The sequence below is a fragment of the Schistocerca nitens genome, chromosome 8 (assembly GCF_023898315.1).
Source record: "Schistocerca nitens isolate TAMUIC-IGC-003100 chromosome 8, iqSchNite1.1, whole genome shotgun sequence".
Classification (NCBI taxonomy): Eukaryota; Metazoa; Arthropoda; class Insecta; order Orthoptera; family Acrididae; genus Schistocerca; species Schistocerca nitens.
Window position 1 is genome coordinate 179,240,172 of NC_064621.1, and position 12,871 is coordinate 179,253,042.

The following is a 12,871-nucleotide window of genomic DNA, read 5'->3' on the forward strand; positions in this document are numbered from 1 at the left end:
GTATGACACTGTCAAAACTTTTGTACCTGAGGAACCTTGACGTGATGTGACTGCCTGGTCCACTGATTGCCTGTGTGAATATCGCTATTTGAGGTGCCTTGTAGAATGCTTTGATGTGATGTGAGATGACGTGACGTGATGTGATGGCAAGTATGAATTAGTCTTAAAAAGGCATCAGAAGCATTTTCTTAGACAGAAAGAGTGAAAATTAATAATAGCATATTTCGTTGAAGTTGTAAGGCTTAATAATTGACTATGTGACAACTGAAAGGACGTTATGAATTTTGATGGAACATAACAAGAGAATTAAGTCCGAATCACACTGGACCATCAGGTTACATCACATCATGCCAACTTAATGTGTCAATGTGGCTCCAGGGCACAGCGCTCAATTGAAACAGGTGCTTCCAACCTCGTAAATTATGTCTTCACCTCAGTCGACAATCACAGAAAATTCACTGGGTTGATCTTAGAGCTAACAAAAACTGTTGGTCTGTGGTCCACAGAAATCTTGAACAATATTGTGTAAGTGACTTGCCAAATGAATGGACTAAATTGCATTTGGAATATCATCCTCAGGTAACAGAAATAAGGAGCATGGAATGAAATAAACTCCAGGTTTACCTATCAGAAACATGTGTACTAAGTCATGAGGTTCCATGGGGCTCTATTTTAGGTCCATTTTTTATACATAAGCGGCTCCCAATTACATATTGTGGATACAGAGCCAGTACTATTTCCAGATGACACCAGTCTATTGATTGAGGGGAATTATATAGAAGATCTTACCGCTATTGCTAAAGATATTACAAAAGAAGTATGTGTGGCTTACCGGAAGTGAATTAGGGGTAAATCCACAGAAAACAGTATCCATAAATTTCCATAGAAAACAGAATAAAATTCCAGCATAACCAATAATATGTGTGGATTACCAAAAAGTTAATACTGTTGAAAAAAAATCTTTTGATTCATGTTCAAGAAAATGTTAAATGACATTCTCATATCACATTCCTAAATTTAGAAGTAGCAAAAATGAGCACACATCAAGAATTCTTTGCAACAACACTAGTGCTAATACAGTTACAACCTTATACTTTGCTTGTGTGTTTTCATTACTGAAGTACAGTATCATTTTCTGGGGATATATACACCAGAACAAAACAGTTTTCAGGAAACAAAAGGCAATTATAAGAATGACGAAACAAGCAAGCAAAAAATCTTACCTTTTCCCCACACTTTATACTGAAAGTAGTTATGTATTTCAAAAAGGTATGCCAAGGAATGAAAACCTTTGTACTCAAAACTAAATTTTCCTTAATAATAGTACCAACCCAGCCAAACAATGACATGCTTGTTCCACCACATTGTGCAACAAAAGGGTACATCATGCAGCAACAAACCTGTTCAACACATTATCTAGAAATATAAAATATATCTCTAATGCAGATACCTTTAAAAAAATTGTAATATCTTACTTACTACAAAATTGCTTTTATTCAATTTATGAGTAGCATATGTGTGAAAATATGTAATTCATACTTTTAATTATAGACATTAGTTATAATATACAACATATTCTCAGATTTGTAGCTATTCGTTATATGGCTCCAGTTTGTGATAAAAATTTGAATGATACATGTTTTGTACTGAAAAAGCACTAGGCAAAACGATTTTCTGTCCAATATCTTCCGTACGATGTATGCACTGAAAAAGAGATTTATATGGATAAATAAATAAATAAATACCAAAATTATTTGTGTTCTCCAGGTTTCCCGCCCCTAGCAGATCTTTCCTTTGGCTATGTTTTAATGATTGCTGCAGTTGCTGCTGATGAGGATCGATCTTCTGCTGCCAGCGAAGGATCTTCTACTACTGCTGGTGTTGGATAGCCAGATATTGATGTAGGATCTTCTCCTCCTGGTGCAGGGTATTCTGCTGCCATTACAGGGTCCTCAGCTGCCAGTGTGTTATCCTCTGCTGCCTTCGTAGTATCGTCTGCTGCCAGTGTAGGGTCCTCTGCAGTTGGAGCAGGGCCTTCTGCTGCCAGTGTGGTAGCTTCCGCTGGAGGTGACCTGGCTTCTTCTCGAGGTGTCCTGGACTCTTCTGTAGGTGATCTGGTTTCTGGTGTAGGTGACCTGACATCTGCTGTAGCTGATATGATCTCTGCTGCTGCGGGCGCCACGACTTCTGCTGTAGGTGACCTGGCATTAGTTTCTGGCAACTGGGAATTTCGTAGATGCGTTGGCGAAATTTTCTCATCAGTACATGATTTCATGACCTTCAGAATTTCAGTTGTCATTGCTTCTTTGCCCTTCCTGTTTCTGTGAAGGCCATGTCTGGTAAAGTGACGTCTTACAGCACTATTTGTACAAACAAATGTTGCGTTTGCAAAACCACTGCAGATCTTTTCAAGACTTTTGTTCATCGATTTTATTCTACGATTAACACGTGAATTTTTCGTGAGATCATGTCTGCGAGGTATACTAACAATGAAGTAATTCACGTCAGGCGTTTTTTGCAAAGCTTCTGTGAGAGCACTCTCTGCACATTTGTTCTTGTTCCTATACACGTCGTTCGCACCTCCAATTAATACACAATCACTACCAGGCTTTAAAATCTTCTCGCAGTCTTTCACTACTTCCTTGAGCGGGGCACCGGGCTTGATGATACCCATAACATTGAAACTCAGTTCACTGCAACCCATAATTGCTGCTACCTCCCTCCCATGACTATCAGATAGAATAGTTATGTCCCGCGTTTTTCTGGTGGGGTTTCGCCGCTGCATTTGCTCCTGCTACGATAACCACAGCGTTTCTTTTTGAAAAGTCGGCGCATTCTTTGTGGGCATTGGTCACTACATCTACGTAGTTATCTCCAATAAAAATTGGACACGAGGCATGAGTTTTAACTTAATCGGAGAAAATAAGGAGAAAAATAAAAGTGGTATACTTGAGCCCGTACTGGTACGTCATCTGTAAGAATATTGATGAGCTGTTACTTTTTTGCCTGTTTGTATAGTTTCCGTGGCAACATAACTAACAGTATCATATGAGTATTTCATGTTATTATTGAATAGTATTCCACGACTTCTTGTCTTCAATATAATCTAGAATAAATTAGCCATACACGAAATATATGACCTCGCATATACAGATAAGAAACGAAACACTCCAGAACACTTACAATATTATGTATTAAAGTTGGTCTAGTCTTCTCGGTTTTGTTTCTTTTGCTGGTGAAGACTATGTATTAACTATGGTGATAAACGTCTGCTGGTTATTTATTTTGACCATTCTGTGAGAGCACAAGCCACAGTACCACTGAACTGTGTGCATTTATCAGAGTACTGCTTCCAGCAAGGACACCACGCAACACCAACATCAGCGTACTATCTCTTATCTTATCATTTGAAATCGTCCACGGTAATCTGCCCCTGGTGCAATAAAATGTCGTCGTAAAAGAAGACTAGGCTTACAAATAATTTTTAGTCTCATTTGCAGTTAAAATTATCGTTCGTGTTGTCAAGCTTTTACGTTTTTGTTGGCTACTCTGACTACTACGGCTATCCTCATGACTAAGTGCTGACGTAACAAAAGTATCGAGAAGTCGAGAACATGGCGTCAGTGCGTCGTGTTTAGTGGTAGTTCAGTTGCGTTTGCTGCTCTTGTACCCAGTGTATTTGGCGACTTTTGTATTTTAGTTTGTGTAATACACGTTTGAAAAGAATACTTTCATAATGAGCGTTGACGCGTATGGACCAAGTTCGCAAACGCTAACATTTTTGGACACGGAAGATGCTGACCTTATCGGTGCTGATACCCAAGGTTCTGAATTCGATTTTACAGATTTTACGTTGCCTTCACAAAGTCAAACACAAGCATCCCAGCTGGACGTTGGACACAGCCAGTCAACACAAAATCAAGTAAGATGACTTTTTATGTTTTAGGTATGTCCAACTTTCCCGCCTATGTAACATAACCTCTTTTTGGTGGATTGCGTTTTGCTTATCTTTTTTTCTTAACATCTTTGTTATATGTTTACGCACATGCAGGACGAGGTGTAGGTCTAATTTTGTTTTTATATCTATCTGTATTTACATAAACATTTTTTGTTGACAATTGGTTGTTTATGACCAGCACATGGCGTTATTAATTTTCCGTCCAGCTGCATGTATTATAAATTTCAGTGGAAAACGTACGATTCTCTGAAATTGTATGTTGTTTATTACGTATCAGTTCCTTCCCTGGTATATTTTGAAATATCTGAAAGACGTTAGTTGGTTGGACCTGTGTTGTTTCTGTGTAAAAGCAACGGTTATCACGAGAGAAAATTAAATATATAGCTGGTAATTTCTTGGTCTTAATTGCGCTAGGCCGTATAATATTATGGGAGATTTTATTTTGCGGAAGTGTCTATATTTCTTCCAATATTTGAGTTTTCGACGATTCCTGTAAGTTCTGGGTTAGTACACTGGCCTATAATAACTTTATTCATTATGAAATGATATTGGAGTATGTAGCAAACATTGCGGTGAAGGTCGTGTTCTGAGGTTATATGTCATATGAATGCAAATGTGTTGATTGCAAGATTTGAGAATCTCAGTAACTAGATTACATGTGACTGGTCTATCTGTAAATATGTTCATGATTGTAGGTATGGTCTACTCGATATGAAACAGCAGATGTTCATAAAAAAGGATATTGATGATATTTACTCAGTTTGGTAAAACAAACTGAAACACAGTTCCGGAAATTGCATACATTATATGTACGGTATCAGTTGACCTTGGTGTGCATTAAGCTCTACGGCTGCTAGAATAGGTCAGGAATAATTGTGTCATATTGAATGTAATACTTATAATTTTGAAAATTGTTGCACGCTTAGGAAAAACATTTGATTTCAAAGTGTGAGGGGAATTGTTAAAACTTAGGTTTACCTTTCAAACAAAGTAACTTAAATCGATTAGCCACTATAAAATTGAGTTTATTGTGGAAACATTAGAAGATTTTTGGGAGGGGGGGGGCTAGTTATTCGTTACACCGTGAAACACCATAATGTCTATTCAATTCCCTGTTCCTAAATTTATTTATTGAAACATCTCAAGCCAAACATTATTTGCATAACCACAATGTACTGTACTTTAATTGGTAGCAAATAACTTCAATAAAGCATTTCTGTGTTTGTGACAGTGTCTTTTTATTAAACCTAAGTTCTGGCCACTGTTGAAAGTTGTCATCGTCAGGGTGATGCATTGACTACTTGACCAGTGTTATCAGCCTTAATGTAATACCATCTTTATTGATAGTAATCTATATTTTAATTCCTGTAGGCTGGTTTCAGAACGAGTCAGTACATTGACATTGTGTTTTCCTCCTGCAGTTCCCAGTGCAAACATTTTACTGAAGCCCACAGTAAGCTACATTTGCACAATCTCTCTCAAGTTGTTCATTGTATTTCACAATTTATCTCAGAGAGGGTTTGTTGACAATGACTTTGGTTTAACCATGGTGTTAACTATTTGAGGGAAAACACTCGAAATGACATAATTGTGGTATATGATGTCACTGTGTTACTCTGTTTTATTCTGGGGTTTCAGTTCAGCAGATGGGCTTGGATAGGGGTTGTGTCTGGTGGGGTTGATTGAGAGAACAAGAGGAAGAAAACAGGAGGGATGAGGAACAGGCAGTTAGTGGCTCAGAGGGAACCGGGGATGGGGAAGGGGTAGTAGGTGCATGGGCTTGGCATGTGGCACAAGGGTACTGGAAGAGATGAGGTGCAGCATACAATGAAGATGAGTTAGTGGGAATGAAGAATGTGTTGCGTGGCTGTCTTTAATCTACATAGTTCAGAGAAGCTGGTGCTTGCCATTAAAATGTTTCGCTACTTGGTGGTCAGCTGTTTTTGGCCACAGTTCGGTGGTGGCTATGCATTCTGATGGACTCCTGGTTGGTGGTGATACCCATATAAAATACTGTGTAATAATTGCAGCAGAGGTGGTATATGGCAAGGCTTCTTTCACAGTGGCCCTGCCTCTGATGTTATGGGATAAGCCTGTGACAGGAGTGGACTTAAGATGTGCTGGGTGGCTGAATGGGCCATGTAGTGATCCTGGGTCTTTCACAGCTAGATACGACCTGTGGCAAGGGATTGGGAGTTAAGTAGGTATGGAGCAGGATGTTATGTAGGTGGGCAGCGGAGTACCACTTCTGGCATTAATTCATGTAGACACACAAAGCAGTCGTGCCAAGGCCACTGCATATGTTGGGATCTCCTTTCACCCACTCTACTACAGTGGACACAGTTTTCTATCACAGTGTCTTTGTTTTCATTTGTTATAGAAATCTGTGGAATTTTCATGATTAATGTAGTATCTAATTTTACCAGTTCGCCTACCAAGCAAAAGTGTTACCTCAGTGAAACATTTTGACAAATTTCTGATCTGTCTGAAGATTGCAACCAAGTTTTTCAACTGTTTTCTTCAAGACAATAAATTATCTGAGATTTTATTTGTGTAACCAGCAAGGAAAGCCTACCTTCTCTTACAGTTCGTAAAATTTACAAGAAAGATCCACAGATAGTACATATTTCTCTCTGTAAAAGAATACTGCATGCTGTAGAAAACTGTCCGATTATTTCTTGAAGTAATTGTAGGTTACATGAAAGATTAAAAATGACTAAAAAGTTTGGGAGGATGGAACGTAAATTACGGTAGGCCTATTGGTGTTAGACTTTGGAACAGTGTCACACTGTAGAGAAAACAAGACAGTGATTAAGGGCCCTGCCTGATAGAGAAAAATCTTGTCTTTACAGTATGTTCATGTAATTTTATATGAAATGCATTTTGTGCTGTTAAATAGTGATTTAGATTAGTAAACCAATAGCTATTTGAATCTTTTGAGTTACTCGTGTGTGTGTGTGTGTGTGTGTGTGTGTGTGTGTGTGTGTGTGTGTGTGTGTGTGTGTGTGTGTTTCCTGTTGCAATCCTTCTGTTATTGGTTTCAACGGCTTCATGGCTGAAATTGGTTCCACAAGAATGTTCTTTTATTGAAAGTGCAAGGAAGGAGTATGATTTGCAGTGTTAAGATTATCATACAACAAATGTGAGATGAAGTAGGTATTGTTGACTGTCTCAGAGGTCACTAGAAATGTAAGATTATTTCTTTTGTTGGCCTTTTTTACCTAAGGTGTTCAGTTTTGGTTGATTTTGTTGTGACACTTTTTTTAAATGCGGCTGACAAGTTCTTTTAGTGTGAAACAGTTGTGCTATTAACATTTCAATATTTAATCTAATTCCATACTAATCTGTGAATCACCCATATTTGTACATGAATAGAAATGTGTGTAATGTCCTCATAAATGGTTTACTTTGTAGCTGAATGGTGACATTGGGGAAAATGGTTTGGACGCAGATATCACAGCAACAGCAAAAGCACTGGGAGAACTTCAGTTTGAGGAAGAGGAAGATGAAGCATATTACAATAAGGTACACTTATAGTCCACCTTTTGTTTAACTTAACCAGCTTAAAGAATCTAATTCTTAAATTGAACCTTGAATTGTTGTAGATTGGGAATGGGGATGTATTTCTATTCTTATGTTGACAGTAATAGGAAAATAATGAATACCCCTTGGTTGACATTTTAAATGTGTCTCACTTTGTCATATTGGGCCTTACATGTGTCATGTAATGGAATAATACAGGTTGACATATTGGCATCATATGATGGTTATCTCCTTTGGAAAACTGCTTTTATCTTAACCTATGTCTTACATTGATTAGCTGCTTTCAGAAACTTTTCGCCATTGAGAGAAATTAAGTTTTTAAGATAGTGAAACTACTTTTATATCTTGCATAAAATAATGGAATGGCAACTGCTTATCTGTAGTGCGCTATTAGGTGACGTGTAGAGACGTGTAATAAAAAACCGCATTCACTAATTCTGTAAAGTTTCGGCATTCCAGGCAGATAATGTTGACTTCGTGCCCTGATATATCGGCTGACAAACGCATCACTACCTTTATATGAGTAATTGGCATGAAGATGCCTGCACCAAAGGTAGCCGCTACATGGGAGGTATCTGTATAGATACATGCCCTCTTCGAATATTGCTTTATCTAGGACATGCAGGCGCATACATAATGTGATACTAGATGTGCAATCTCTGTCGGAAAATGCACTGTCGTAGTTAAAATTCAGATGTCAAAATTAATAAAATTATAGTTCACTATATGTGTCACGTCTTCTTTCTGAATAAATTAAAGAAATCACCTGGTCCCATGCCTTATCCAGTTGAAAGCCACTATGTCAGATGTATTTCCACAAATTCCTTAATAACTGAATCCCAGAAGAATCTCGGTGATGCCAAGATTTCCGTGGCGGAGTGATCGATGGAATGGCTTGTTGTGGAGATACTGTGAAATGCAAGTGTGGAGATTATGTTCAACACATCTTTCGTGGGCTGATACAGTTATCTGACAAAATTTAGACTTTGCCAAACATGCAAGGTATTTGGTAGATTCCACTCTTCAGCAATCAAAGATCATCCATTGCTGAACTGAGAAGTGTTGTCTTTGTAGGCAGGCAGAAGATTACTTCGACATTGTTTTCTTAACATTCTGCCCAATTTCAACGAAATGTTGCCAACGTATGGGAGGAATGCTTCGGACTTAAACCACTCCTAGTCTTGACCTTGTGGGTGGTCACGTTTCCACTCATGTTGCGGCTGTCTTTGCACGTGTGTCTTCACACTAATTGTTAGAGTAAAGGTAGCGATGTGGACTAGCACTCTCCTGTGGAGAACACTCACATGAAAATGCGTGGATGGTTGTCATCCGACATACTGTGTAGAGAAGTCGACATTATCCAGCTGCACTGAAACTTTGTGGACTACTCTCTACGCCGGTAAAATTTCAGGAATCAAACAGTTCTCACTAACTTTCGAGCTCTCCGGCTCCTCTTGTGATAGGAAATGCACATTTTCGCACACGCGACTACACTGATACCTAAATGTATGCTGTAGTGCATTCAGAATTACTTTAGGATTGACAGTGTGGAACAGAGTTTCCAAGTCCCGCACAGAACTTGCGCATAATCTCATGTTTCATTCAACTCGCTCACACACGGTAACTATTAGATCTTCAAATGTGGAGCCGACTGTAATTCGCTGTGAAATAGGTTTTTTTAAGTGTAGACTATAAAACGCCGGTTTTTAAGAAACAACTTTCCAACAACATTTTAAAATTTTCGACATGAGAGAAAGTTTTTTGCTATTGAAGTTTGGTGTACAATTTATGCGAATGAAATGTCAAGAAAACATCAAATTTTCATCTGTTTCAAACCTTAGCTGTGTCGAAGATCTCTAACACGAGATACAGGTCTGTAAATAATTAGGCGCAATCGTCTGCTCGCGTACAGTAGCGATAGGCAACAGACCTGTATATTTGTAAAGACCCGATATATTTCTGATATGCATCCTTATTTCCAACACAACAAAAAATAAAATAATGGTTGTTTGATATCTTAAATTGGGCAACATCTATTCTGAGAATCGAAAGCAATACAAAAACGGTCAGTGTATTGCAGACATCATTTCGTATACTGTAATATGTATGCACAGACTGAATTCTAGAAATGTACTTTCTTTGGAATTAATATTTGATAATGCCACCATATTAAAATTTCAAAACTTAGTGTGACTTAATTTTGATATGCCAGTACTTAAAAGTGCGAACTGCGCACTTCAAACATGTAGCTGAATCTGTTTGTGCTGCATCTCTGTGTGGATAATGGTAAAACTCCACTGACATCACTCTTGTCGCTATTAGAGACACAAAGTTTTGCTGTCACTATTGTCATTTAAAGAGATAATAATCTCTTCCACTGAAGTCTCCAAAGCACCTTCATCCTGCCGTGCTCTTTCCATAATGTTGTGTGTTTGTTTGACGGCTTTCTTCCGGTCTTCAGAGGTAACGTGAGTAATAGCTTCTTTAGTGCGTGGTTCTACTGTGGAGAGCGTAAATGTTTGGTTGTTCCTGGCAATGTAACCTTTAATTTGGGCCCATATCAACTCTATAGGGTTGAAGTGGCAGTGGTACTGTGGCAGCCTGACAATTGTATGCCCATATTTTTTTTTCCAGTTCGTTGATTTCATATTTTGGAAATTGCGGTTTATGGAAATTTATTTTTTCCATAAGCTCGGCCTTCTTAAGGTCATCAGACGCATTTACGTTAAGATGCTCAAGCCAATTAGTCATTTCCTCCTTTCGCTTTCCCATGGTAGGTGCTTTATCAACAACAACCGAATGATACGGAGCATTGTCTAAAACAGTTCTTGACGGTTTATCTAGATTGGGTATCAGCGCTTCTACAAACCACTTTGTGAATGTAATGTGGTTCATATCTTCATGATAATCTCCTGTCTTCTTAGATTGAAAGAGAAGGAGACAGTTTGGTATGAAACCTTCTGAGGTGCCTGCATGCAGTAGAGTCAATCTGCCCCTTTACCAGACGGTATCTGCATTGTTCCTTTAATCATGTTGTCTGTCTGCCCCTGCTTAACTACATGACCAGAATTAACCCACATTTCATCGAGCCAAACCACTTCATTAACATTTATGCTACATATTTGTCTTAAAAATCGGCATCGCCATGCAGCAATATCCTCCCTTTCCATCAGTAGCTTACAGCCGCAAAATTGTCCGTAGTGAAATCCTACATTGTACAAAATTGAATAACAATGTGAAATGCCCTGAAAAAGTCCTGATTCTTTAAGTGTCACCAATAACTTTGAGAGTGTCGGATGTTCCTTTCTGCAATAACAAATGTAAACATGGCGACGAATTGCATCCTCTGCAAATGAATCTAAATTCGTAACACACTTATCCATAGAATTTCCCCCCCACCCACCCACCCACCCACCGGGAGTACCAAGTTTGGATGGTTCTCCAACTTCCTTTTCTGTCGCAAACAGTTCCTTCGCAATTTTTACGACAGAGTTTTTTTTTGATATTCAGAGCTGCTGCCATTTTATGTACTACCTGCTAATGTAGAGTAGTGGGCCACCATTAAGTTTTTCACTCTCAAAGTAAGCTCTTAAGGAACAAACCATTTTTCTACACTGTCCTCGTAAAGCAATTCCCTGTTCACGAGAAGGGCATTGAACTTATCCACTTCTAACTTTCGATGTACTTTCTTCAGACATGTTAAATAAGACACAACAAATAACTGTCACAGAAACAATACGGTAACTCCTAAACTGCAAAAAAAAAAAAAATAAAATAAAATAAAATAAAATAAATAAATAAATAAAAGACAACACAGAGTGATCGCACAGGCTTACTCACTGCAACTAAATCGCGGCACAAGCGGTAGTGTTGTGGACTGAGATTTGGCAACTCAGGGTGCTTGTGCCCACTGGGCTGTGGCTACAGCCATCACAGGATTGTCTGAATCCAAGCCATGCCGGGGCCTACCACTTCCGGCACAGCTGTCAATACTGAAGTTATTTTGAATAGACTATAGTGTGGCAGCACTCATTTGTGTGTGTGCTTGTGCGCGCTTGTGTTTGGCACACGTGCTACTACTAGAAGAGCAGCTTGTAAGCTTGTGAATGCGGTTTTCAATTGTGCGTCTATGCTCCACTCATCAATTTGCTGCAGGTGAGTGGTTGCCTTTTTCTTACTTTACATATTGTTCCATTCAGGTCCTTACATTATTGTTGTACTTTTACAATAATATGTTACAGTTTCGAAATTTTGGTCATCGCTACATAGGTCTTGTCCCAAGCTTCTGGCTTGAATATAAGGTAGTCAGAACAACAGTTTTCTAGCTTCAAAGCTGTGTACAATATAGGACAAATTAATAATTATGGAAAAGTAAAAATGTTTGTTAGTTGGTAATTTGACAGATGCTGAAGTAGACGAATTTGGCAAATAACATGAAAGCATGTGTACTACTTTTAGGATCACCTTTGCTTTGACATGCAAAATCATTTGTCATCTCCAATGAAATGTCTGCACTTCGTGTATCATGATTATTAGGAATTCATACTGTCTTTCACAAATAAACTGATCAAATTCCTGGAGGAAGGTAAAGAATTGTAGCCTGTTTCCAACAGAGATTACAATAGATTGATTATATTAATATCTTATGTTTATAGAGGCTGAAAACAAAGGCATGTTATTTCAAAATAATGCTCCTCAAGTGAATCTTTGATGTTGAAATGACATAAAAACCTTTGGCTAGTCCAATTCTTTTCTGGGAACAATTTCTGAATCATTGAATGAATATGGTTATCTAAAACAATCTCCTAGGCATTATCAGTTATGTTTCCTTTATGTGTCTTTAAGACAAACAGAAAACGAAACGAGGCTGCTAAAACGGTCACAGAACGTCCATCAGTACTTCATAGTTAATGGAAGAAGACGATGATGATGATGATGATGATGATGATGATGATGTGTCATATCGTGGTCGCAAGATGATGTGGGGTTGAGACTAGTGTTAAAGTAATACCTTTCCATTTCTCTGTAGTGTAGGTTGTGTTCCTTGCACCATTGAAGCCTGTTGTTTGTGTATAAGATTTATTACAGGTTTGGCAGTAGCATTTCTACCATGAATTCTTTGTTTATACTGTTAATATTGCATTCGTTATGTTCACATTGGATCCTTTTGATAAATTTTAGGCTCAGCTGTTTTTTCATTGGCAGTGGTAAAACTATTTGGTGAAACAGTTCCTTTAATGCTCACCTGGTATCTGACAGTAAGTTTTCCATTGAATAACAAGAGCTTTGATGGAAACCCAGTTCCAAGCAAAGAAGGTAAAGCAGAAAGGTGGAAGAAGTATATAGAGGGTCTATACAAGGGCGATGTAC

The 12,871-nt window shown here is 38.3% G+C and overlaps 2 protein-coding genes across 2 annotated transcripts in view; one reads left to right on the forward strand and one right to left on the reverse strand.

Moving 5' to 3' along the window:
* Window positions 1-1,798: 1,798 nt before the first annotated feature.
* Window positions 1,799-2,275, reverse strand: LOC126199467 (uncharacterized). Its single transcript, XM_049936388.1, has one exon. The coding sequence runs from the start codon at window positions 2,273-2,275 to the stop codon at window positions 1,799-1,801; it is 477 nt and encodes a 158-aa protein (XP_049792345.1).
* A 1,330-nt stretch (window positions 2,276-3,605) lies between these two features.
* The window catches only part of LOC126198463 (regulator of nonsense transcripts 1), a 106,728-nt gene continuing 97,462 nt past the window's right edge, over window positions 3,606-12,871 (forward strand). Inside the window, exons 1-2 of the mRNA XM_049934808.1 lie at window positions 3,606-3,922; window positions 7,373-7,483. Of these exons, the coding sequence (XP_049790765.1) occupies window positions 3,737-3,922; window positions 7,373-7,483 (297 nt within the window). The 5' untranslated portion in view covers window positions 3,606-3,736. The remainder of the gene's footprint in view (window positions 3,923-7,372; window positions 7,484-12,871) is intronic.